At 40.6% G+C, this 24,988-nt stretch overlaps 1 protein-coding gene across 6 annotated transcripts in view; it reads left to right on the forward strand.

Moving 5' to 3' along the window:
* The window catches only part of RAPH1 (Ras association (RalGDS/AF-6) and pleckstrin homology domains 1), a 281,232-nt gene that overhangs the window by 251,421 nt on the left and 4,823 nt on the right, over window positions 1-24,988 (forward strand). For 5 of the 6 annotated variants that reach the window (XM_068245011.1, XM_068245015.1, XM_068245012.1 and 2 more), the window contains 5 exons: window positions 1,997-2,140; window positions 9,387-9,497; window positions 12,230-12,328; window positions 16,059-16,179; window positions 18,092-18,234. In XM_068245011.1, the coding sequence (XP_068101112.1) occupies window positions 1,997-2,140; window positions 9,387-9,497; window positions 12,230-12,328; window positions 16,059-16,179; window positions 18,092-18,234 (618 nt within the window). Of the gene's footprint in view, window positions 1-1,996; window positions 2,141-9,386; window positions 9,498-12,229; window positions 12,329-16,058; window positions 16,180-18,091; window positions 18,235-22,279; window positions 22,350-24,988 lie in introns of all 6 variants that reach the window. The other variant, XM_068245017.1, reaches the window with a different exon arrangement.

Here is a 24,988-nt window from a genome sequence, read left to right on the forward strand (position 1 = left end):
ACCCAAATTGATTTAGGGTGCGGGTAGCGAGGTGCGGGTAGCGGTCTGCGGGTGCGGGTCGCGGGTAGTGAAAGCAAACATGTTAATTCTGACTGTGTCTTTTGCTTACTTTACTTTAAATGTTACTTTAAATGTGCACTTTAGAAGAAAATGTAAAAAAGCGGGTAGCGGGTCGGGTAGCGGTTCTGCGGGTGCGGGTCGGGTTGCGGGTATCAAATTCACCAGAAAGCGGGTCGGGTGCGGGTAGCGGGTCGGGTGCGGGTATGAAAAAGTGGACCCGCGCAGGCCTCTACTCTAGATACCAGAGTTTGGGCAGGATGCAGGTTACCAACATGGCTAAAGCTACATATACAGTAGCAAGAAAAAGTATGTGGAATTGAAATTATATGGATTTCTGCACAAATTGGTCATGAAATGTGATCTGATCTTCATCACAAGTCACAACAATAGACAGTCACAGTCTGCTTAAACTAAGGGTTCACATACTTTTTCTTGCTACTGTACATTTCATTTTCACCATCTGTATGTGAAAGTATAGTATGATTTGCTCTTTTTGCCCTTGATGATGTCATGAGTGATCCACCTTATAATAGGATCACTTATGACCAACTGTTGTTAGGGCTGTTTTACCGGCAGTTCACCTTCAGCATCAATTTCATGCAGCTGGATAGCAGCGTTTGGAACCCCTGCTTGAGTCATAATTTGTAAACGTTCGCGTATGAGCACAGCTGTGAGTGTTTTCAGATGTGACCAGTGCTGAGCACTAGCAACCGTCTTCAGCCACTGTGTGAAAGAAACCTTATTGTTTTGTTGATGGATCTTTCTTCCCCTCTTCATTGTTTCATAGAGTTTAACAGTCTACTTCAGGCTTTCTCAACCAGGGTTCCCTGAGCACTCTGCAAGGGTTCCTTGGCATTTTCCCCCATCGTGGGGGAAGTATAATAGAGCACACTATAATAGGTGGTAGTGTAACAAGAAGCACTAAATTGGGGGCTCAGGAGACAGTATAATGAGTGGCAGTGTAATAGGGAGTAGTGAAATAAACAGCTACACATACTTTTAAAGACCATGCTTCCTGCAAAATAAATGCAGGGGTTCCTCGAGATCAAAAAATTGTTTGCAGGGGTTCCTCGAGATCCAAAAGTTATTTGCAGGGTTCATCCAGGGTAACAAGGTTGAGAAAGGCTGGTCTACTTAGTAAATAACCAAGCAGTGTGCTTGTACATCAATCATTCCAATTCTGTCACCTAAAATGATCAGTATTGATTGTTTTGAGTGACAGATATTGAAACGGTCTACTTGGTAAAGGAAACTGCAAACCTCACAATACAATGTGAACAATTAGAAACATGGGATTAAAGGGTTCCATTCATTAGAGGTAACTAATATATGTTTGATTTCTCTTAAAGGGATACTGTAGGGGGGTCGGGGAAAATGAGCTGAACTTACCCGGGGCTTCTAATGGTCCCCCGCAGACATCCTGTGTTGGCGCAGCCACTCACCGATGCTCCGGCCCCGCCTCCGGTTCACTTCTGGAATTTCTGACTTTAAAGTCAGAAAACCACTGCGCCTGCGTTGCCGTGTCCTCGATCCCGCTGATGTCATCAAGAGCGCACAGCGCAGGCCCAGTATGGTCTGTGTCTGCGCAGTACACTCCTGGTGACATCAGCGGGAGTGAGGACACGACAACGCAGGCGCAGTGGTTTTCTGACTTTAAAGTCAGAAATTCCAGAAGTGAACCGGGCGGGGCCGGAGCATCAGTGAGTGGCTGCGCCAACACAGGATGTCTGCGGGGGACCATTAGAAGCCACGGGTAAGTTCAACTCATTTTCCCCCGACCCCCCTACAGTATCCCTTTAAGTGTGGCCCATTTTCTAATTAAAAATTAAATTGCAGTGAATAAAGAATAAATAGAGTAGTTTGCCTATGGTTCTTTAGCATTATCATTGTGCAACGATTATGGGCCTTCTTTAACATGTACTACTTTTATCCCCAGGAGTGCTTCTGTGGTAGTTCAGTAACTGTCCCAGAAATCGAGGGAGTTCTGTGGCTGAAAGATGATGGGAAAAAGTCCTGGAAGAAGAGATATTTTCTGCTCCGAGCATCTGGGATCTACTATGTACCCAAAGGAAAAGCAAAGGTATGGCAATATTGAGGAGGTGGATTTTAGTAGTTATACTTAAAATAATTTCCAGTATCACGTAAAGAAGAACTTGAGCTGCAGATATGTCTGTTTTTGTATTGCAAATAGGTGCAAGTATATTTTAATGACTTGTTTAGTGTTCCCTGTTTCACCTATGTCTGAATATGCTGATGACTTTTCCTGGAACCTTGACAGCCACAGAAATTAGTTGTTTCGCATAATGCACAACAGTGGCTTAGCAATAGGGGATGCAGGGGTTGCAACCACACTGTGGCCTAGACCAGAGGGGACCAACCAAGGGCCCTCCTTCATCCACTGCATTCCATATCTGCCTTGAGTAGTGGTAGTAATTGACAAACTGCTCCTTTCCTTACACCTCTCTGACACTGTTCTTAGCCGGTTCTTCCACTCCATATCTCCTTTATTATGTATAGTGTTGAGGGAGCCCAATGTAAAACTCTTACTGGGGCCGACAGCTCCTTAGGTACACCACTGGTGCAAAGAAAAAGAGGAGGTTGAAAAACTGCAGCATTATGGTTTTCTTCTATCCTTGCAACAGACCATATACTATCTATAATCCCTGCACCATTATAGTAGAGCTGTCAGCCATACTACCTCAAAAAAACAAAACACATATACAAGTAGATAAATACTTGCTCTACGTACATAACATATGTATTGCACTTTCCACATTTTGATTTTTCTATAGTAAAAAAAAAAGAGAAAATCCTTCTTAGGATTTTCCATTGTGTCTGTGTCTATCTTTAAGCCAATCTTGACATCATTTCCTCCTTTACTCTGTCTGTGTATCATTGCCCGCCCCCTCCCAGTCTTCAGACACTCCCACCCAGCTCTGCAGTAGAACGTGCAATGATAAATATTGGCCAATTGCATTAGTTAATTCTGAGGGGAAAGTAAAGAAGAAAAAAAGAAAACCCTGCATGCCCTGCAACTTCCTTTGTGCGGCACATGTACCAAATAAGAGCCAGGGAAACTGAGAAATGATGATTTATGGAGAAGAAAAATAAGAGTGATTTTCAACTTTTGCATTGCCTGGTTAGCATCCCTATTACTTGTTTACCAGATAAAAATAAACAATTGATTTTTGATTTTATGCCCGACAGTTACTCTTTAAGTGACTGAAGGGTAGCAAACACAGAAAATTCATGAGTCAGCTGTCATGTATTTTTCTAAAACTCAGCCTTGCCGGCTATGACGTGTATGGGAGGAATAACCACATGAGTGCCGGATGTTTGAATGCTCCTCTGTCGCAATGACAGTTACAGCCATGTGCAGCCCAAACACATTCCATGCTTTTACATAAACAGGGTGGTGGTTGTTGTTGTACTAAAATTGGAAAAGGGTTTAATTAAGGGCATGGTTTAGAAACAAACTTGTTAAATGTCTTTAGAGCCCAAATCTAGAGATTATTTCCTAACTCTTTGGAGGTTCTCAGTGGTGCAACTTGTTTTTTAATATACCTCTTAATTAACACATTTCAAATTATTCACAGTTAAAAGTAAATAGTGTGTTTCCTCTTCACCAGTCCCTTCCTAGTGTTGCAGTTGTCTCAGAGAACCATGTCTCTAACTGGCTCATCTGCAGCCTTAAAGAAAACCTGTACTGAAAATTAAAAGTCAAAATAACCATACACAAGTCATACTTACCTGCTGTGTAGTCTATTCATCAATCTCTTTCTTCTCTCCTGTGTCCTGTTTGTCCACTGTGATTAATGGAATTCTCCGTCCTCCATTTTGAAATTGGCTATTACCCCATAACAGCTTTCTGGTCAGCACACAGTTAAACTGTAACATCGCCCAATTGAGCCATAGGGAAACATGGACACATCAGTTCTCCTCTCAGCTGTAACTGACAGCTGCTGATATATAACTGACAGAAACTGATATATTTCAGTTCTGACAAAATGTTGTCAGAACTGGAAGGGATCACTGTAAGAAGAAAATGGTGAACTTCTGAGAGGAACTGATGGCAAGGTAACTATGTAATGTTCAATTGAAGTTATCTCATGTGTTTATTTTAAATAATTTTACTCAGTACAGGTTCTCTTTAAAGGGGTTCTTCCGCAAATGAGGAAAAAAATAAAAAGTGGTTTATGCATAAACTATTAAACATCCTTCTAAAATAGTGTAAAAAGTTTTTTTCTTAAAAATGAATGGTTTCATCAATATAAGATGTATTGTAAATAGTGAGGTATGAAGGACTGGGAGGCTAATCCATTTGCTAGGGGTGTTTTTTTTTTTTACTTTCTTTTACAACCATAACTGCTGCCTACATAGTTTTCAGTGGTATAACCCACTTCTAGCAGAAATCCCCGTTATAACCCTAACTGCGTTATAACCCTAACTGCGGAGCTCTGCTGAGCTGCTGAATATGTGTTTACATTGTTGCTAGGCAACCAGACCCTGGTGCAGAGACTCCTTTTGTGAAAAGAGTCATAAGCAGCTGGGAGAATCAGTCCCATCTACACCATATGATTATTTGTCAGATTTGGTTCGATTCATTGATTTGACTCAATCTGGCATGTCCGATTCATGATTCGATTCAATTTGTATTGAATCGAATCATGAATCGGACATGTCAGATTTAATCAAATTATATCAATGAATCAAATCAAATTGAATCGAATCTGACAAAGAATCATGTGGTGTAGATGGGACTGATTCTCCCAGCTGCTTATGACTCTTTTCACAAAAGGAGTCTCTGCACCAGGGTCTGGTTGCCTAGCAACAATGTAAACACATATTCAGCAGCTCAGCGCAGCTCAGCTAGTAGGGTTATAACGGCAATTCCTGCTAGAAGTGGGTTATACCACTGAAAACTATGTAGGCAGCAGTTATGGTTGTGAAAAGAAAGTTAAAAAAAAACCACCCCTAACAAATGGATTAGCCTCCCAGCCATCATCCGTCACTATTTACAATATAAATGGTATCATCCTGATTTAAAACTTCTTGTATTTACAATACATGTTATATTGATGAAACCATTCATTTTTTTTAAAAAAACTTTTTACACTATTTTACAAGGATGTTTAATAGTTTATGCATAAACCACTTTTTATTTTTTTCCTCATTCGTAAAAGAACCCCTTTAACTGCGATATTGGTGTCCAGCTAGGCAGTAACAGATGTATTCAGAGCTTGATGTGTAAAGGGAATTTAACACAAATTGTTGGAGAAGCAATTGCTTTTTATCTTTTTTTTTTTTTCTAATGATCCTTGTCTGCAATTTTTGCTGCTCCTCTGCTTTAAATGCGTTTTAATAATAATTCCTTTTTTTTGTATAGCGCTTTTCTCCTGTCGGACTCAAAGCGTTTGTGAGGCAGCCACTAGAACGGAGTAGGCAGTAGCAGTGTTAGGGAGTCTCGCCCAAAGAACTCCTTACTGAATAGGTGCTAGCTTACTGAACAAGAAGAGCCAAGATTCGAACCCTGGCCTCCTGTGTCTGAGGCAGAGCCCTTAAAGTTTTGGTTAATTTATGCAACGTATGCAGAACTGGTGTTCTGACTCCATGCTAATTCCACTGGCTTTGTTTTTGTTCTAGAATCTTTTGAATCAAAAGGATAGCCAATAACACCTGTTCAGCTTCCTCGAGTCACCAAATATTTAAAACACGATTTGGAGCTGCAGCAGTGTCGTTTGATGCAAAGAAGATAATAAGCAAAGCACATAGATGTTAAGATTGAGATTATATATTTAGATCTGTGCATTGAGCTGAATTTTTTTAAAAGGGGTTTAGCTTCAGAACTAGTGATGAGCAAACAATTATCCTATAAATTCTAACCAAAAGGCAGAAATAGCAGCTTATCCATTTAAACAGCAGCCTTGTGTTAATTATTCAATGAAGTGAGTTAAAGTAAGTTAACCTTGTTTAGTGCAACAACAGAACATTTGTAAAGCAGTTTTTGCCCATAGGACCCAAAGCGCAAAAGCTTGTCCCAGGAGGAAATGTTATGTGATCATAAATGCTAGGCTAAACAGGTGGCTTTTCAGTTTTGATTTAAACTTGTCCAGGGTTGGAGCTGTCTTGATTACGTTTGGCAAGACATTCCACAAGGTAGGGGCAGCATGACAGAAAGCTCTGGCTCCAAAGGTTTTTAGTTGAACTCTGGGGATGGTCAAGTTATTGGATCCTTTTGATATGAGGTTGTGGGAGGTGTGACACATTTGCAACAAATCCTTTTTGGTATCCAGGGCCTAGGTTGTGTAGGGATTTGAAGGTTAGCATTTCATTTTTGAAAAGGAATGTCCATTTTATGGGTAGCCAATGTAGTGAGCTAAGGATTGGTGTTATGTGGCAATGCCAGGGTTGGCTTGTTAACAGTCTTGCAGCAGGATATTCTGTATTAGCTGCAGGCAGTGTAGGTCTTTACTTGGAAGTCCTGCATAGAGGGTATTGCAATAGTCCAGCTGTGATGTGATGAAGGCATGACCTAGGGTTGGAATAGCCTCAAGGAATGAGGTGCTTAATTTTTGCAATATTCCTTAGGTGAAAGAAAGAATGTTTCACCACAGCTGAGATTTGATTACTGAAGTTTAATTCTCCATCAATCAGTAAACCCAAGCTATGCACAGTGTTGGAGCTAGTAAGGTCTGAGTTCCCGAACCTCAGTGGTGTTGGCTGTGTCTGGAGCAGCATTGCTGTTAGGCACTGGCCTCCGATGACAAGAACCTCTGTTTTGTCAGCATTTAGTTTAAGCCAGTTTTGGTTCATCCACTTCTGAAGCTTATCTAAGCATGTTTTTTTGGGAGGAAGTCTGTCATGTCGGGTTTGAATGACACACATAGCTTAGCTGGGTGTCACCAACATAGCAGTGGTATGTCAGACCAGTGTGTGTGTGTGTGTGTGTATGTATACATGTATATGTATATGTATATATATATATATATATATATGTATATGTATTTTTCGGAATAGAAGACGCTCTGGAATATAAGACGCACCTAGGTTTAGAGGGCAAAAATCTGGGGAAAAAAATGTATACAGTATATACTAAACCTGGTGCGTCCATATTCCAGGAGCGTATTGTACAGTACATGTTCTCCCTATTGTCCTCTTGTGTCCACTATGTGTCCCTTTCTGTCCCCCTGTGTGTGGCATCCCTTCCTGCCACCTTGTGTGATCCTCTTGCCCCATGTGTCCCCTCATGTCCTGTGTGTCTTCTCCAGCCCCCCTCTGTGGGCCTCCAGGCCCCTTGTGTCCACTCCTGTCCCCCTGTGTGTGTTTCTGTGTCCCCTTCACCCCCCCGTGTGGTCCTCCAGTCCCTGTGTCCCCTTCACCCCCCCCCCCTGTGGGGTCCTCCAGTCCCTGTGTCCCCCCCCTCCTGTCCTCCTGTGTGTGCCCCCTCCTGTGCATGTCCATGTGTGTGTGCCCCCCCAGTCCCCATCCTGTCCTCTGTCCCCCCCCCCCCCATGTCGAGCTCTCCCCCGTAACAATAACTGCAGAGCAACTCACCTTTCTATGGATTCCAGCGCTGTGTAGTCTGCTGCGGACCGCCAGACCACACAGGGGGACAAGGCAGGGAGTCCCCGACAATGCGGCGGATTGGCGGTTGGCATCGGCAGGCGGTTCTGAAGTCGGGGATTCCCTGCCTTTGGAATATAAGACGCAGGCACTTTTTCTTTCTATTTTTGGGGGAGAAAAAGTGCGTCTTATATTCCGAAAAATACGGTAATTAAACAGCGGGGATAGCCCTGGGCACACCATATTTTAGTGGTACAGGGTTGGACTGGAAAGGCTCCAAGGCTACCCTTTGTGTTCTGCCAGCCAGGAAGGAAGGGATCCATTGGAGGACTAAACCATTAATGCCACAGTACTTTTGCAGCCTGTTAAGCAAGATTTCATGGTCAACTGTATCAAAAGCCGCTAAGAGATCAAGCAGCATCAGGATGTAACACTCGCCTCTGTCTCTGGCCATGAGCAGGTCATTGCAAATCTGGACAAGGGCTGTTTCACAGCTGTGGTGCTTCTTGAAGCCAGATTGTAGGGGGTCAAAGATGTTGTTCGTTGAGAGCCTGGCTTCAAGTTGGAGATATGCAGCCTTCTCAATAACTTTTCCCAGAAAGGCCAGGTTGGCGATTGTAGTTGCTCAAAATATCTGGATCAAGGGATGGTTTCTGGAGTATTGACCTGATGATAGCTTCTTTCAGACAGGTAGAAAACTTCCCTGCTTGCAAGGAACAGTTGACTATCTTGTGAAATGCTGGCCTGAACAGATCACGGCATTTCAACATGAACTGTGTTGGGCCAGGTTACAGATAGTCTGGCGAAGGTTTAGAAGGATGTTTGAGATGTCTTCCTGAGTAATTACCTTAAAGTCAGACCTCTGCGGTAGGTTGTGATGGCAACCATTATGAGGGCCAACAGTTCAGCTATGTGATACTGTTTTAGTCAGGGTTTAGATTGCTTAACCCTGCCTGTCCCTTTAATGCAGATCCCATTACTAACTCATACTCCATTTACTATGTAAAACTTTATTTTTAATGCCTTACCATATCTTCCCATACCCTCACATGTAAACTTCTTCCTGATGCCTAATGTTAAACCCTACCCCGTAACATACACCCCTCCCAGCTGTGTACCTGTTACCTCTTTAATATAAATCCCTTCCAAATGCCTAATTTGGCTTCCTCAATAATCTTAACTTCTTCCTGAAGTATGACCCTCAATCTTGTAACATGTAAAATTCACTTCCCCTTACCTTATTCCCTAACCCTATCAAATTCTTCCCTTTCATCATCTTTCTACCAACCAACAACCCTCCACCTATCAAACAATATGTTTCTGAATCCGTGTATTGGCTAAATAGTCCAAATTCCAACTCTGAATTTACAACTTAGTGACATATATATTTTTTTAAAAAACTGGTCTTTGCCATCAAATCAACTGCATTCTCTGTATGTTGATCTAATACTGTATACCTTTAAGAGTAGGTTCACACTTGTTCTAAAAATGTATCCGTGGCTCCGGTTTTTAGCCCAGATCAAAACCGGAGACACAGATACCAATGTTAAAAATAACAGCCGTCTTGACTTTAAAAAAAAAAAAAAAAAACGGATCCGCCTGCGTTTAGGGGGATCCGTTTTAAAAACCTGAACGGAAGGTGCGGATTTGCAACACCCTGGATACATGGAGAGGTAGTGAAAATCAATAAGAAAAATGGAAACACCCACAAAGGCATTATTCAGAATTATCCTAGCAACATTTGTATTTCTTTTGTTTTTCAGGCATCTAGAGACCTTGTCTGTTTCCTTCAGCTGGATCATGTCAATGTTTACTATGGTCAGGAATACCGCAGCAAATACAAGGCGCCTACTGACTACTGCCTGGTGTTAAAGGTAAGCCTGTGTTAGTAGTGATGTATTACTGATTCAGGAAAATAGTTTAGGAAAAGTTTATGAACACATTCTTTCTTGGCAGAAACAAGATAAATATTGGGCAATCATCTGTGTTTTGATTTACATCCTCCTAAAATTATTTGGTTAGCTTCACTTCAGAAGCTTATGGAATTAGTTACATGTAACAGAATTCAGTTTGACTGTGTGTTTTTGTGCTTACACTGCCATCCAATGGTCAGTTGCTGAATTATTAACGCTTGTCCAAGAACTATAGCTTGAATGTCAGCTATACTTGTTAAGTTTACAAACTGTTTTATAATTTTTTAATGATCTATAGCCAAACTTAGTTTTATAGATGTCTTATTTAGGATGAAGCTATGTTACTCTATTTTCACTGTTTCGTTTTTTTAAATAACAAAACATAGCAATAGCTGAATGTTTAGAGGCATCTTTATGACTCTGAGGTTAATGGACAGAATCCTATACATATTTTATCTGCCTATTTGTTCTGGTTATCACAAGATTTTAATTATGTCCCTAATATAAAGTATGGTGACAATATAGTATTTAGAAATAAAGGTGTATTTTTTTCTTTGGTGGTTTATTTTTTTCACTATTTTCATGTGTACGGGAATGTACGTGCACGCGCGGGAGCGCGCATGGGGGGGTTTGTTGGAGGTGCATGCGCACAGTGGCAGCAGCACTGTCTGACTTATAAAAACGTCCTGGAGCCGTTAAGAGGCTCTAGCAGGACGTTTTTATAAGTCAGCTTGTCATTGAGTGGTTAAAAGTGATGAGCTGAAATTTCCCATTTGTGTAATTTTGCATCGTAATTTTCAAGTACGACACAAAATCGTAATTTTATGAGTTTGTAAGTAATTAGTCATTGTGTTGTAATTTTGTGTTTAATTGTAATTTTGTGTTACTTGTAATTTTGCGTAATTACAAAACAATACACAAAATTGCAAGTAACACAAAAACGTAATTTTTGTGTTTATGTGAAAATCCATCTTGGAAATAAATGTAATTGCAAAAATTATCGTAATTATGAAAATTTTGTATATAGTCCTAATTTTGTACAATTGTAATTATTATTGTAATTATGAAATGTTTAATTGTTATTAGCACATTACAATCATCACTTTTGTTTAACATTACCTGCTAGCTTTGTGGTTCATGTGAAATATTCATAGGTAAGAACTCAATTACTAAATGCAAACAAAAAAAATTCTGCATGTCTGTGGCTTTTGGTCAATTGTAATATCACAGGAAGAAACTTTTGCCAGTATGGGTAGTTTTTTTTTGTTTTGTTTTTTAATTATATTGGCACATACTATAATGTATTCAGTTTCACAGGTGTTTTTAGTGTTAACATTCTTGCCGATTTGCTGGTTTAGCAATATATTGCTATTTGTGACATTTGCTCTTGCTGTCAGTTACTGCAGTGAACATGTCTGTATTGTTGAAGAGATTGTGAAGCTTAAAAAATTATGATGTGCAATCTTGCGCTAATCACACGAAGCTTGGAGGGTAAATAATGCAGCTACTAGCAGCTCCTGGATCCCGGCTGAAGGAATAACTGTAGTAGTAAAAGAGGAAGCGCTCCGTAGTGCATTAACGTTATTTTAATCCTCAGACACGCAATGTGTTAAAAACACTTACTAAAAAACAATGAAGCATAAGCATATCATAGGTGAGGTACTGCACACGGGCACCATAGGGAAGTCACCTATTGTCCATCACCAGCTGGGACATCCATCCACTGCAGGCCACAGAGGTGGAGCAGGTTACCACCATGGTTGTCTTATAGGGCTTGCAGCCCATGATATGCTTATGCTGCATTGTTTTTTAGTAAGAGTTTTTAACACATTGCGTGTCTGAGGATTAAAATAACGTTAATGCACTAGGGAGTGCTCCCTCTTTTTTGTTCTTTTACTACTCAAGCTTAAAAAATTACCTGTTTTTATAGCCAGTCCTCTTCTGCATTAATGCCATAGCTGAGACGCCACATTCCCACGGCAGAACGAGGCCTCAATCACCCCGAAATCCAGGGGCAAATTTTGAGGCTCCTTCCAGGTAGAGGTAGAGCTTTGTGCAGTAGCTCTGCCTCTATTCGCGTCAATCTCCACGGATCTCCGCCTCCTCCCTCCCCTTTCAGTCTTCTTTCACTGAGAGGGGCGGGGAGAGGTGGAGATCCGTGGAGATTGACTGGACTGGAGGCAGAGCTACAGCACAATGCTCTGCCTCCCCCGGGCAGCAAAATCCATGACCTGGAAAGTCGTGGATTTTTGCCCCAGGATTTTGGGGGGATAAAACCTCGATCTGCCACGGAGATGCAGCATTTCAGCTATGACATTAATGCTGAAGAGGATTGGCTATTAAAAACAGGCAATTTTTTAAAGTCAACCTGAAGAGGACCCATGCTTATGAATCCGCGGTTATCTCCTGAAATAGAAATGTTTAATAACAACGTGGATACTGTTTCTTACTTGGAAAATCTTTTCTTCTGTCTTTTCCGGCCATATGGAAATCATGAATACTTAGCAGTGGTGTCACAGTTGAACTTGCTGACTGCTTTGATCACTACTTACTCCTCCCTTCTGAACATAAGCTGAACATATTGGCTTGATAAGACTTTTAAAGAAGCGTTAGCAAATTGCTTGGTACTGATATTCAATATATTGACCATAGTTTGGTATTGTTGATGTGTATTCCTATTATTTATTTTGTAGCACCCTCAAATACAGAAAAAGTCTCAGTATATCAAGTATTTGTGCTGCGATGATGTCCGAACTTTACACCAATGGGTTAATGGTATCCGTATAGCAAAGGTAATTTCCTTCCCCTTTAATTTTTTTCTTTGTTCTAGGAACTTGTTCAACACATTTTTGCCATCTGGTAACTAAGCTTTGGTCTGTTTTTACTAATAATGAAAGGAACAAAGCTTCATTTTCTTACTTGCACATTCATGATAAATCTTGGCAACTGTCTAAACTATAGAGATGAAAAAAACAGGATAACTAACATCAAAAGACAATGAAAAGGTCATATTGTAGAAGGGCAGGTGATATGTGGCTGCCAGCAAAAGTAAAGAAGAAAGGGAATGGTATCAGATGTATTGCAATAACTTGGTCGTGGTATAATGAACTGTTGCTTCCAGCATGAAAACAAATACTCTTCAGATATACACTCTTCCATTGATATACGTTTTTTGCTACATGAGAAATAGACAGGGTGTGACAGGGTGTGCCTTTGTGGGTCCAATCATTTTTGAAGAATGCACCAGTTACAAATCAGCAAAAGTTTGTGTTAACCTTTGCCACATGTTCTAACTTCCCATACGTACTTACCGATTTCCTTTTGCATTGGTGATAACTTTATAGTCAGCAATAATGCTGCCCTGTACAGACAAGACATGGCCACACACAAGGTGGCGGTGTGACTTCAGTAAGTAGATTACAGCTCAGAGCATTGTGCTGTTACCATGACACCTGATAATGGTGACACCTGATGGTATGTGTCCACCAGTGGTATGCTGTTCTCTCATTCTGTGTTCACATCAATTGTTCGAGATGTGGTGAGCCTTTAAAGCAGGGGTCCCCAAACGTTTTGGGTCGAGGGCCGGGTCAACTTACTTCAGACTGCTGAGGGGCCGGAGTATACATAAAATGATGTAGAAGTTTTTGTGGGCCAGACAGTGCAGCATACCCAGGTGACAACCTGCAGTCCAAATGGACAGCAGTGTCACCTGATAAGGAATTTGATTAGAAACCAGCGAATTATTACTTTCTTGCTTAAATGTGGATGGGTGGTGCCAGCACTGCTATTAGATGCAGCTGACCGCATCTATAAGTAATACATTTTGTGTGTGTGGTGGGGGGGGGGGGTAAAAAAGCCTCAGGGGGCCACATTCGGCCCGTGGGACTTAGTTTGAGGACCACTGCTTTAAAGATAGGCACTTGCTGTCCAGGCAGTTACCATTGTGTCAAGTTAACCACAGGAACAAAACACAAGCGAGAAGAAATAAGAAAGAGTGACAGAAATGGGAGTCCCCTTCCAGAAAAGTGTTTAAGGGTACGACTCCAAGAAGATATAGGTGGATGGTTCTGGTAGCTACGATTTATAGGAAACCACTGTATACATGTGGAAGGAACTTTAAGTGCTACCCTTGACAATTCAGAATATTCGCTCTAGGCTTCTTGCAGCCAAAAAAACGCAATGTATATTCTCAGGAGTAGGAAGGCAGTGAGAAACCGTTCTACTTAGTAATGAAAGAAGCAACCATAAAAATACAAGGATCAAAATGGACAAAAAAACAAGGTTGACCGACTTCCAAAAAGAAACCGGTTACATTAACACAGTGATATTTTATTGGCACAGAGTGTTCTGTTGGGTCACACCCTGCTTCATCAGATAAGTCTTCAGATGTTGTGAAATAGTTTTGATTACATCAAAACAATTTCAATACATTTGAGGCATATTGTACCTGATGAAGGAGACTGTGCGCCAGAAAAATGCATGGTGAAAACAAAGACTTATTATGCCAATATTATTGGCATCTTATTGAAGGTAGGCCAACCTTCTCTCCCTGGATGCATCTTCATTTATCAACAAAAAGAAATAGATACTTGGCTCCATAGAAGGAAGTTTCTAGATTGCTAGTATGTAGGACCCCATGGTCCTTAGCTACCAACTCCCTATGCCTGTGAGAAGTGGGAAGGGCTGACTGCTACCTGCTTACATTAGTAATAATAAAACAGGTTGTCTCGTTCATGATGTGGTAACCTGCAGTAATTTTTCACAGATTACTACAGCTTTACTGATCAATAATCACTCTAACTGGCGCTGAGATGTAAACTAAACCTCAAGGAAAATCTGAAAGTCCTTATGTGGAAGTGTTTTACAGCTTCATTCTGGGAAGAACATGTAATCACAGCAAACAAACCTTCCTACTCTGCATATTGAATATTTCTGTGATCATATAGCCTTCCAGGAAACCACTTTTTCTTTTAAGCCTAGGCTAGATTAAACTTCAGGCACTTTCTGACAACCATTTTAACCACTTGACATCTAGACCTGTTTTCCCTGTATGGACTAGACTATTTTTTTTTTATTTTTTTTATTTATTGAAAAAGTATTGATGCTATACCAAACGGTATACAGAAGGTATGGTAAACAATGCAACAATATACCATTATATGAACAACAGAAAATAGAACACAAAATACTCTGTACACTCTGAAAAACATAATAGCAATGGCATCCATGGGCATATACAACACACGTAGATTAATATGAAGAGCAACAAACAAGAAAAAATGAAAATAAAACAAGCTGTCAATCCAAGACGGGCTACATTGAATCATGCCTGTGCGGGTGAAGACCTAGAAGGCTGGCTCAGAGGGTATCTGATAATCCAGGGAGTCTAAATTTGGTTGAAAATGTGGAAAATATCTTTTAACGTATGGGAAGTTTGTTCCATGAGGTAAATCCATCACATTATCTGAAGCAAACAAGAGGCCGGTGGCAACAGACCCTTCCAGTAGCTGCACAGACTAAGGTTGTCACCTTATTTTGAAACTTAGAGAGACCTGGGGAATTTGCACAAAAGAAGGCCATAAACATATCTCTAACAACATTTAAAGCTAAAGTAAGAGAAATTTGGGGGGGGGAGGCACTACACAAAGGGCTTGATTCACAAAGCGGTGCTAACTGTTAGCACGCCTGTGAAAACCCCCTTAGCACGTCTAAACGAGCTTTTCGCGTGCAAAACTTTACATGCGCAAAACTTTATGCGCGTAAAACTTTACGTGCGCACTTTACGTGCGCAAAGTGCCCATTAAAGCCTATGGGACTTAGCGCACGCATAGGACTTTGCGTGCGCAAAACTTTGCGTGTGGTACTTAGCGGGCGATCTGATTCAGAAAACCAGTGCTAACCTACTTAGCACCCTGGTTAGCGTGCCTAAAGACTTTAGACATGCTAAGTAAGTTAGCACTGCATAGTGAATCAAGCCCATTATCTGGGTGCTTTCTTTTCCCTCAGGAATTCTTTTATTTCCTATGCATTTTATAGAGAAAAAAAAATAGAACAGTTTCTGAGTTTTCTTCTCCTCTCACTCATACCAAGTCATGGTACATGCGGACAGAAGAGGCAGACAGACAGTACAAGTGAGAGGAGGAGAGAGCTGATTGCCGTAGGAGCCAGAAGGATGAGTCATTCTACCACAGTGGTGGGGGGGGGGCATCTCTGAGATCCTGCAATAGGATGTTGTACACTGGTGCCTCCCCCATTAGTTGCCCCTGGTAAAGAGCACAGGCTGGTGCTAGCATGCACACTGTACTCATCTTTGCTACAGACTAATATCAACGTTGTTCTGGCAAAGCAGGTGCCAGAAACGGCATAAATATACTGTTCTTTCAGCACAAAGTGGTTAAAGAAGTTGTGTAGGAATATGACATTGCTGTTTAAATATGACATTACTAAACATAGATACTTCCCAGACCACTTTAACAACTTATTCACCATTTCTTGTTTGCCTTGTTTTTTTTTTTCAATCAGTATGGGAAGCAGCTGTATACCAATTATCAGGAGGCTTTGAAAAGGACAGAAGCTGCTTATGACTGGACATCCTTGTCTAGTTCCAGTATGAAATCTGGATCCAGTTCTTCCAGCTTGCCAGGTAAGGAATGTCTACATAATTACATTTCTCCCAAGGAAAAAGAAAAAAGTACTGGATCGGCACCAGACGCTGAACTGGCCACCTGATGGGGGTTGGATGAAGTCCTGCTGTGCCTCCAGAGCAGAGTCAATATTGCAACAAGAAGAAAGGAAATCCGGGCACCAGCAGTTGAGTAGCAATCCACCACTTTATTTCATCCCCATCACCAACAGATACAGGCAAAAAACAATGGCCTAACAGCCGTTTCACAACAGTGTTCCTTTCTTCTTGTTGCAATAATTACATTTCTCATAACAGCAAAAAACATTCCACCAGGACAATATATTAAAGGGGTTGTTTTATTTTGCTAGTGATGATGACTGTACTGAAGCCCACATAAGTGCCTCTATGTGCTTATCAAAAACAAATGACCAATTTATAAAGGGGAATTTATATACAATGATTTATAGGAGACATTTCTGACTTAGTTTTCTCAATGATGATAATAATGTTCCTTTAATGGACACACAATTACAATTGTTACTGCTGCCACTTACCTATGCATTGAAAAAGACCTCCATCAAGTTCTACCTCTTTTTCTAGTTCTGCTGCATTTTTCCTGCATTTCGATTGCAGCCAACATAGTGAAAAATGCTAAGCACAAAATGCAAAACCTGTTTGAGTTTGCGTTATGCGATTGCATTTCATGATTTTGGTGTGAAAGAGCCCTAAAAACTGCTCAATTCCCTGTAGCCATGGACGGATGTTGTCAGGGCTAGATGTGTTATTCAAACCTTCCTGTTAGGCGTTTAATGTTGAATATGATAGACAATCCAAAATTGTATTATGAGACAAATGTCTCACTTGTAAAGTTAGAAGCTAAAAGCTATAGTTCAGTGTTAAACAACTTTGGTCCCTGCCACATCTTTTTGAAATCCCTATAATCTTTTACTTCTGCTATTAATTTATTTATTGTATTTATAAAGCGCCAACATATTACGCAGCGCTGCTATAAAGTCTAACCTTTTAAAATTACATAGTTTTGTAGATATTTATCAAGAATGATTTTGGAAACCTGACTAATGCAGTCACTGTCCACTGCTGAATTACTGGTTACTGCTGTACAGTCCACTGCCAAATTATTTTTTACTGCTGTGTGGGTTCGGACTGTTACTGAAGTAGTGCGTTCTCCAGGGATAACTCTGTTCAGTTCTGTTTATATGCTGCATCACAATAGACTTCCCCTTGCCCTGTTCCACAGTGAGTTGAATTATAGTGTAATGGATGTCAAGAATACCCATTAGAAAGATTTCTGCTGCAAAACTGCTTTAAAGACCACCTGCAATAAAGGATTGACCATTTTTAAAGAAATGTAATGTAGGTGTACTACTACTATACAGCTAAGTGGTCCCAGCTTTATATTTCAGTGCAGTAAACAACTTAATGGCCTTTCTTCAGGACTTAAGGGTTAAAATACCAATTCTAAATTTTCCTGTGGTGTACCTTGCTGTGGCCATTCTGTAACCACGTAATGGAGTCTGACTCGTACCAACTCGTATGCCCTCTATGATCCTTCTTAATGCATACAGTAAGTGGTTAGTGCTAGAAACAAATACACAAAGATATAATTCAAAACATACAGAAAGTCTGTGGGGGATTCACCATATTGGCATCTAAATATGTTGAATGGGGTATATTAAAAGTTGTGTGTGTTCAGACTTTTAAGGCTTATGTTTACAAGCTGTTGACTGACTTTTGTGTTTTAATTTTGATTTCTCATTCGAAAATATGGTTTGACAGTTCAAACGATGTTGAACGCCTGTTTGTTAGCCTTCAAAAACTCCGTTGTGGCAACTCTTGGTAGACATTTGGGGACATTTACCTGATGAAACTGTTTTTTTGTATTCTTGTGATATCCCTGTTTTTTATACAGAATCCCAGTCCAACCATTCCAATCAATCAGACAGTGGACTTTCTGACACACTCGCTTCCTGCCATGTCCGTTCCCAGAGCATCGTGAGTTCCATCTTCTCCGAAGCCTGGAAAAGGGGGACCCAGCTGGAGGAGTCCAGCAAGGTAGCAGCACCTACTGCCTTTGTAGAAAATTATGGCATGAGTAGCTGGGCTGCATGATTAGTGGGCTGCTAGATTCTTGACTAATTTCCTGTTCCCTACATCTGATTTCATGTTTCATAATATACAGACCAATGTGTAGTGTTTACCATTTCTCCACAAAACCATATCCATAATGTTGTCACATGACCATTCTGGTGGGCAAGTTTGAGTCCATAGCTGATAAATTACTGTGACAAAATGAACAACAAAATAAAGAATTTTAATCATTTTTATCCATTTGCCAAATTACCCTTTGAAAATATAAAGTACATCTGTACATTTCACTACAAAAAATGAAATGTGGATCAAAGGAGTATAAAATTTACAAATGTAAGTAAAGTGGAGTACTGCATTAGGTAGATACCGATGAAAAATAAAAAGGAATGGTTTGGATGCAAGCTCAACACAGACATTAATATCAAAGAAAAATAACCCAGAAAAACAAAATTAGCACATAAATTGAGCAATATGTATATAATTTTTTCTCGGCACACTACCCAATACTATAATGAAGCATTAAAACACGACAAAAACAAATGCCACATGAAAAAAAATTGCTAGAATCGGGCAAAATGGGGTGCAATCTGCAATTACGAGACCAAAATATTATGATATGGATGTAATAAATTTGTTGACACATTAATTCCTGAGAGCATGGTTAATAACACGGAATCCCAGTACTCACCCACGTGGGTCCTACTTACAATGGTAGTAGGTCCACTAAGTAGGAAAAGACAAGTGAGGATGCACACCTCAAAAAAAATTGTTTCAATGTAAACATATAAAAGTATTCTGGGTGCTGCATCATAAATACCAACAATCTATATATACAACAAGATACGCACACCATGTAGTTTGTATTGCAAAAAGGGTTGTAAAGTACGAAATTGGTGGACTACACAATCAGTTAAAGTACAAAGATACAGCATAGCCAAATGGTACATATATACTGCAATGTCCACAATAGGATACAAACGGATGCAATGATCAGAAATAATCACTATGCTTGTACCTCTAAAGATACAGCGCTGATATGCAATGTAAGTCAAAATGTAAATGTAAAAAGTCCTTTGTAATGCCATAGGCAAAAGTTCAGAATAGTGCAAAGTTATTCAACATAGCGTGGTGAAGGGGGCAAACCCCGCCAAGTATTACCCAGACGGACAGCGTTTCGAACAGCACTGTGTTCTTTATCAATGGGTGTAGGCAGAAGCGGCAGACTGAGGCAGTGATGGCGGCGGAGAGATCCCACTAAGAGACTTGTATCTTTAGAGGAACATGGATAGTGATTATTTCTGATAATTGCATCTGTTTGTATCCTATTGTGGACATTGCTGTATATATGTACCATTAGGCTATGTATTATCTCTGTACTTAACTGATTGTGTCGTCTACCAATGTTGTACAATACACTCCTTGCAGTACAAACTACATGGTGTGCATATCTTGTTGTGCATATATAGTAGGTCCACTAAGTAACGCCATAAGTCTTGAGAAACTGCAGGGTTTATACATAATATAATCAGCCAGAGTATATAACTGCACTCCAGCATACATGCAAGTCATTGAATAACTGGCAAGAAGCCTAGTCAGCGTTGAAAGGTGTGATGCAATCCAGTGTCCAGCTTCAGAGAGTCTAGAGCAGGGGTGTCAGTCAGATACAAAGTGGACCGAAATTGAACACTTTGACCAAGTCACGCACCATCCTGAATGTCTAGTGGCCACTTCCCTCCCTTATGAAGTTCACTTGTGTCCTCCCCATACAGTTCCCTGTCTAGTGTACCTGCTTTCTCCCCTATTAATTTCTCTGGTGTATAGTGGCCCTCTCCTATACAGTTCCCTGTGTCTAGTGGCCCTCCTCTATCCCTTAAACAGTTTCTTGGTTTTTAGTGGTTCTCCCTCCTCTATTCAGTACCCTGGTGTCTAGTGGACCTCTCCTATACAGTTCCCTGGTGTCTATTGGCCCCCTCCCTTCCCTATACAGTTCCCTGGTGCTTAGTGCTTTCCCCATCCCTCCCCCTGTATGGTTTACCTGGTCTTCTGGGTCGTCACCTCCAATATAGCTTCTCTAGTGGTCTAGAGTGGGTCAAACATAATGCAAAGTAGGGAAACTACTTGCGGGCTAAATGTGATGTGTCTGCAAGCCAGATTTGTCCCACGGGCCAGAGTTTGACATGTATGGTCTAGAGGTATACCTGGCCAATCTCTCAAGCTTGTAAACAGGCAAAGTTCTTTCAAGCATCACATGTAAATAATGATTTAAGCTGATGTCCCGTATACACAGGAAAGGTTCCTTTGAAGAATATGTAATCTCATTTAGCTACTTTGCAATCTCACCTCTGCATTTATGTATAGACAACTGGTTCCAGCAATCCTCCATACCAGCAAGAATGTGAGGAAAATATGCAACAGTTGGTAGTTTAGCGCCATCACTTGTGGAAAGTGTGGGCAGTTTGCATATTTCACCCTCTGGTAATGCTTTTTCTTGGTTATATTGCAAATACTTTGAAGGTATTTTTCTGTGCATTTCAATTAAAGCTTGTATTATTACTTACACATAATGCTTGAAAGACCATCATTGTTAACTTTGCCTATTTACAACCTTGTTTGAAATATATATAGTATACCTCTAAGCCCTCTGAGGCTTGACACCTAGAGCTCATATATATACAGTATATTGTTACACCTTTCCAAACAGACAAGGCTTCCTGACTGTTCTTTGATGGCATATATGTAAATTGGAGCCCTGAACAACATTGAGACAAATCATATTATGTCTACCATGTATACTTGACTATAAGTCTAGAAATGTAGGTCTGACTCACTAAATAAAAGTATAGGGGTTGACATGGACTCAAGTCAGACATAAATTTCTGACTCCTAGCCATTCCCATTTGCATCTATTTATCCAGTGCTAAGTGACCATTATTTGATAAAGGAAATGGCAAGAAAACACAGGTCTAAAAGTCCTGACCACAACAATCAACAAAGAAAAAGTGTGTGTGTGTTATATTGGGTAGCAGTACTTGCTGCAGAGGGGGAGTGGATACCGTAATTGCTACACTTGGGGGCCTGGAAGAGTTACTGGCTGCACTTTAGAGCCAGGAGAGGTTAATGGTTGCAATACTGTATGCAGTGCAGACATTGATCCATCCTGAGCCTCAAATGCAACTGTTAATTCTTCCTGGCCACCAATGTGCATCCAATAACTATGCTGGGTAGACTTTTATACTTGAGTCAATAAAAAGTTCCAGCATAAGAGGGTCAACTATTGGATTCAATTTATACATGAGGTAGACGTATATTCAAGGATATACGGTACTTATTTTCTGCAGTATTATTGTGTTGTCTCTGGCTGATATTACGGTTAGCAAGACCAATGCAAAGATGTGCCCTATTCGGTGTTCATCATGCAGAATCTGTTCATTAATGTCTTTGTACCCATGTCTATTAACATTACTAGTGCAGCAAGAAACCTTTATTCCTGATAAAAAATGACTACGTTTGAAAAATATTGAAAGCCAAATAAATGAATCCCAGAACTGTAGATTGTACATCTGATAAACAAGAACACTTAAATCCTGTCTAATTGGGTAATGTTTGCTAATCTTCTATATTTACTACATTCATACATACTATTTTGGTCTAGTTTAAGCAGTGTTGGGGACTCCATACTACCACTTATTGGTGTTTTTAATGTTTTTTTTTTTCTGCTTGTATAAAAACCTTTTATGATAATTGTGGCATTATGTTATTTTATGTAATGGGGTGGGGTGGGGGGGGGGGTTGCTTTGAGGTTTTTTTTCTTTAACATTTGTCCCTGTGTTTGGCTTACAGCAAACCATTACTTTTTTTTACCTTTTTGATTTTCATCTGTGCATTTCCATTTGATTTGGGAAATCTTTTTGACTGGGGTCAGAATATACATGTTTGCATCATTTTGCTTTTCTGTCGCCACGCATTTTATTTCACTGCTCGTGTTTCTCCTGTTGCCTCATTGTCCCAGGTACCAAATGTGAAGCCTACCTCTACTAAGGCCATCAAGCCCACATCGATTTGTACGGGGCAATATTAAGGTCAGGGGTTATCTAAAAAGCACCTTTTACCTGGATGTTGTTAACTGGAATCCTCCAGACTAACTGTCTACAGAACCCTTAATACTTTCTTGAACACATGAACATACCTTAACACAAACACCCCATGGCTTTTGTTTGGTTAACTTTTTTGCACCGAATATATATATATATATATAAAGTTCTCTTGTTGCCTATAGTATTTAGTCTGTTCTATTCTATGTAACATGGACCACAAAATTGTGAAAGTTGTTTGCTGAGGTCAACAATACTCAAATTTAAACCACTTCATACATGGGGCCCAGTTTATAATACATTGTTACTAATCTTATTGTAAGAGAGGTGCATAGAATGACCCCTCCAGCTTGTATTATACACTCATTTGTTTAATTACTTGCCCTAGAGGAGGATATAGGAGGTAGACTGAAACTCTAGTGATGAAGATCTTAGGACTTTAGTAAGCAATACTTAAAAAATTCACTAACTCAGCATGTTTTTTGTTCCTCATCTGTTTACCAGTGCAGTGTTGGAATCTCAGTTGGCTGCTGACACTAGAACACTGGACTTAGGTGGTGGGTTTTGAAACATGAAGAATTTATGTCCAACACACAATCTAGATGTGTTGAGAACCTATGCTATAGCTGACACCAAACTATATTTTATTTTGCCCCTGGAAAGCAAATTAGGAGGGCAATTCATCCCATTGTTCAATACACATGGCAGTCCAAAAATAGTAATAGCATTATAAATACTGCAGATGGCTAAATTTGCTTTGGTGATAAATGTATGTAACAGGACCAGTTTTGAAAGAGATGAGTTTTATTTGCAGTTTAAGAACAGGAGATCATTAAAGTACACCAGCTAGTAGAGAACTGTAGTCAGCTGATTGTAATACTTTGAGTCTCTAGCTTTGAACACACATACAGATCGGAATAAAATTATAGCTTCAGGTATCGCCAGATATTCAGTATTACAGAGAACTAGCTTCTTATGAGGTCAAAATTACCTCCTTCCATATTTTTCATGGTAGGTGTTTTTTACTGAGGATTTTTGCCAAGTATCATTATTACCAATAATTTTGAGGCCCTTATTTGAAATGTAACATTCATGGATAATACATACAGCCATATCACATACTTGGCAGAAAAAAGGACACCGTTTCAGCATCCAGGCAAGTAATAATATGTCACTTGCAGCTGCCTTTGTAGAAGTGAAATTTTTTGAAATAATAAGGCTTTCCTCTGCAGCTGTAAATAATAAATGCAGAAAGAAATCTAGATTATACTGGGACACAAGGGGCTACTCTCATCTTTGCCACTGGCTGACAAGATGCTGCATCTTTTTGTGGGATTTTCTGCTGCAGTATAGGAACTGAAGCTATGTTCTGCTTATCTTGCCCCTTCCCGCCTCTCTTTCACCTGTTGTCACTGTTGTACCTGTGGTGTTGTCTGCCTCCAGAAAGTGATTTTTGTGTCATACCCTCATTCCAAATCATGTCAAATGTATGTCATTTTATTTTGCACTGAGAGCTCAGTGTCACAGATCATTATGTATTACTGGAAATTAAACTTGTAATTGTTTAGGTGGAAAGACTGCATCTATGATAAGTACGATACCAGGTACACAGTAATTATACAGTTATAAGTCCCACCTCCATCTGTTAGTTTGCCTTAAAGAAAACCTGTATTGAGAAAAATCTCCCCTGGGGGGTACTCATCTGGGGTGGGGGAAGCCTCCAGATCCTATTGAGGCTTCCCCTGTCCTTGTCGGTCCCACGGCGGCTGAGATAAAGCTCCCCAAACAGCAGGGATGTAAATATTTACCTTCCTGGCTCCAGCGTAGGCGCAGTATCGGCTCTCCGCCGCGGAGATAGGCGAAAATAGCCGATCGCTTTTGGGCCGCTCTACTCCGCGGGCGCAAGTCTCCTGCGCTACGCAGTAGAGCGGACTGCGGCTATTTTAGCCTATATCCGTGCGGAAAGCTGCAACAGTGCCTCCGCTGGAGCCAAGAAAGGTAAATAAATCAGCGCTTGTCAGGCTTGTCGAGGGAGGATTCCGGGACACTTCGGGGGAGCCAGTGCTGGACTGCCTGCAGCTACAGGGGAGGGTGATGCATTATTGGGACCCTGAGGCTTCCCCCTCCCGAGGTGGGTACCCCCCAGGGGAACTTTTTTGATACAGGTTCTCTTTAACCTCCCTGGTGGTAATCCCGAGCTATGCTCGGGCTAGTTGCCGGGAGCTCTATGCAGAGTATAGCACGCAGCGGGAGCTTTTACTCCCCTCCCGGGGGATCCAGACATTGGTAGCCATTCTCCTTTCTGTCCTCAGAGGCTCTGAAACACTTTGGTGAGATCGCCGTCATTGATCTCTCCAAAGCGTTACAGCGCCACCCAGAGGACGGAGGTAAAATTGCAGCGCTGTAGCCCAGGGAGGTGAGTCAGAGCAGGGGCTGCTGCTGGCATTCTGGCGGCATGATTATTTCCTGATTTTAGGGTCTGAAACCTTTTAAAATTACCCTAAAATCCGGAAATAGTCATACCACCAGGGGGGTTAAGGTGTCCACTAATGATCCAATTTGTAGCAAAAAATTGTTTGAGTAATCAGATAATTCTGATCAAAGTGAAATCGTTCACTACACCACAA

Source organism: Hyperolius riggenbachi, chromosome 7 (genome assembly GCF_040937935.1).
Source record: "Hyperolius riggenbachi isolate aHypRig1 chromosome 7, aHypRig1.pri, whole genome shotgun sequence".
Taxonomy (NCBI): Eukaryota; Metazoa; Chordata; class Amphibia; order Anura; family Hyperoliidae; genus Hyperolius; species Hyperolius riggenbachi.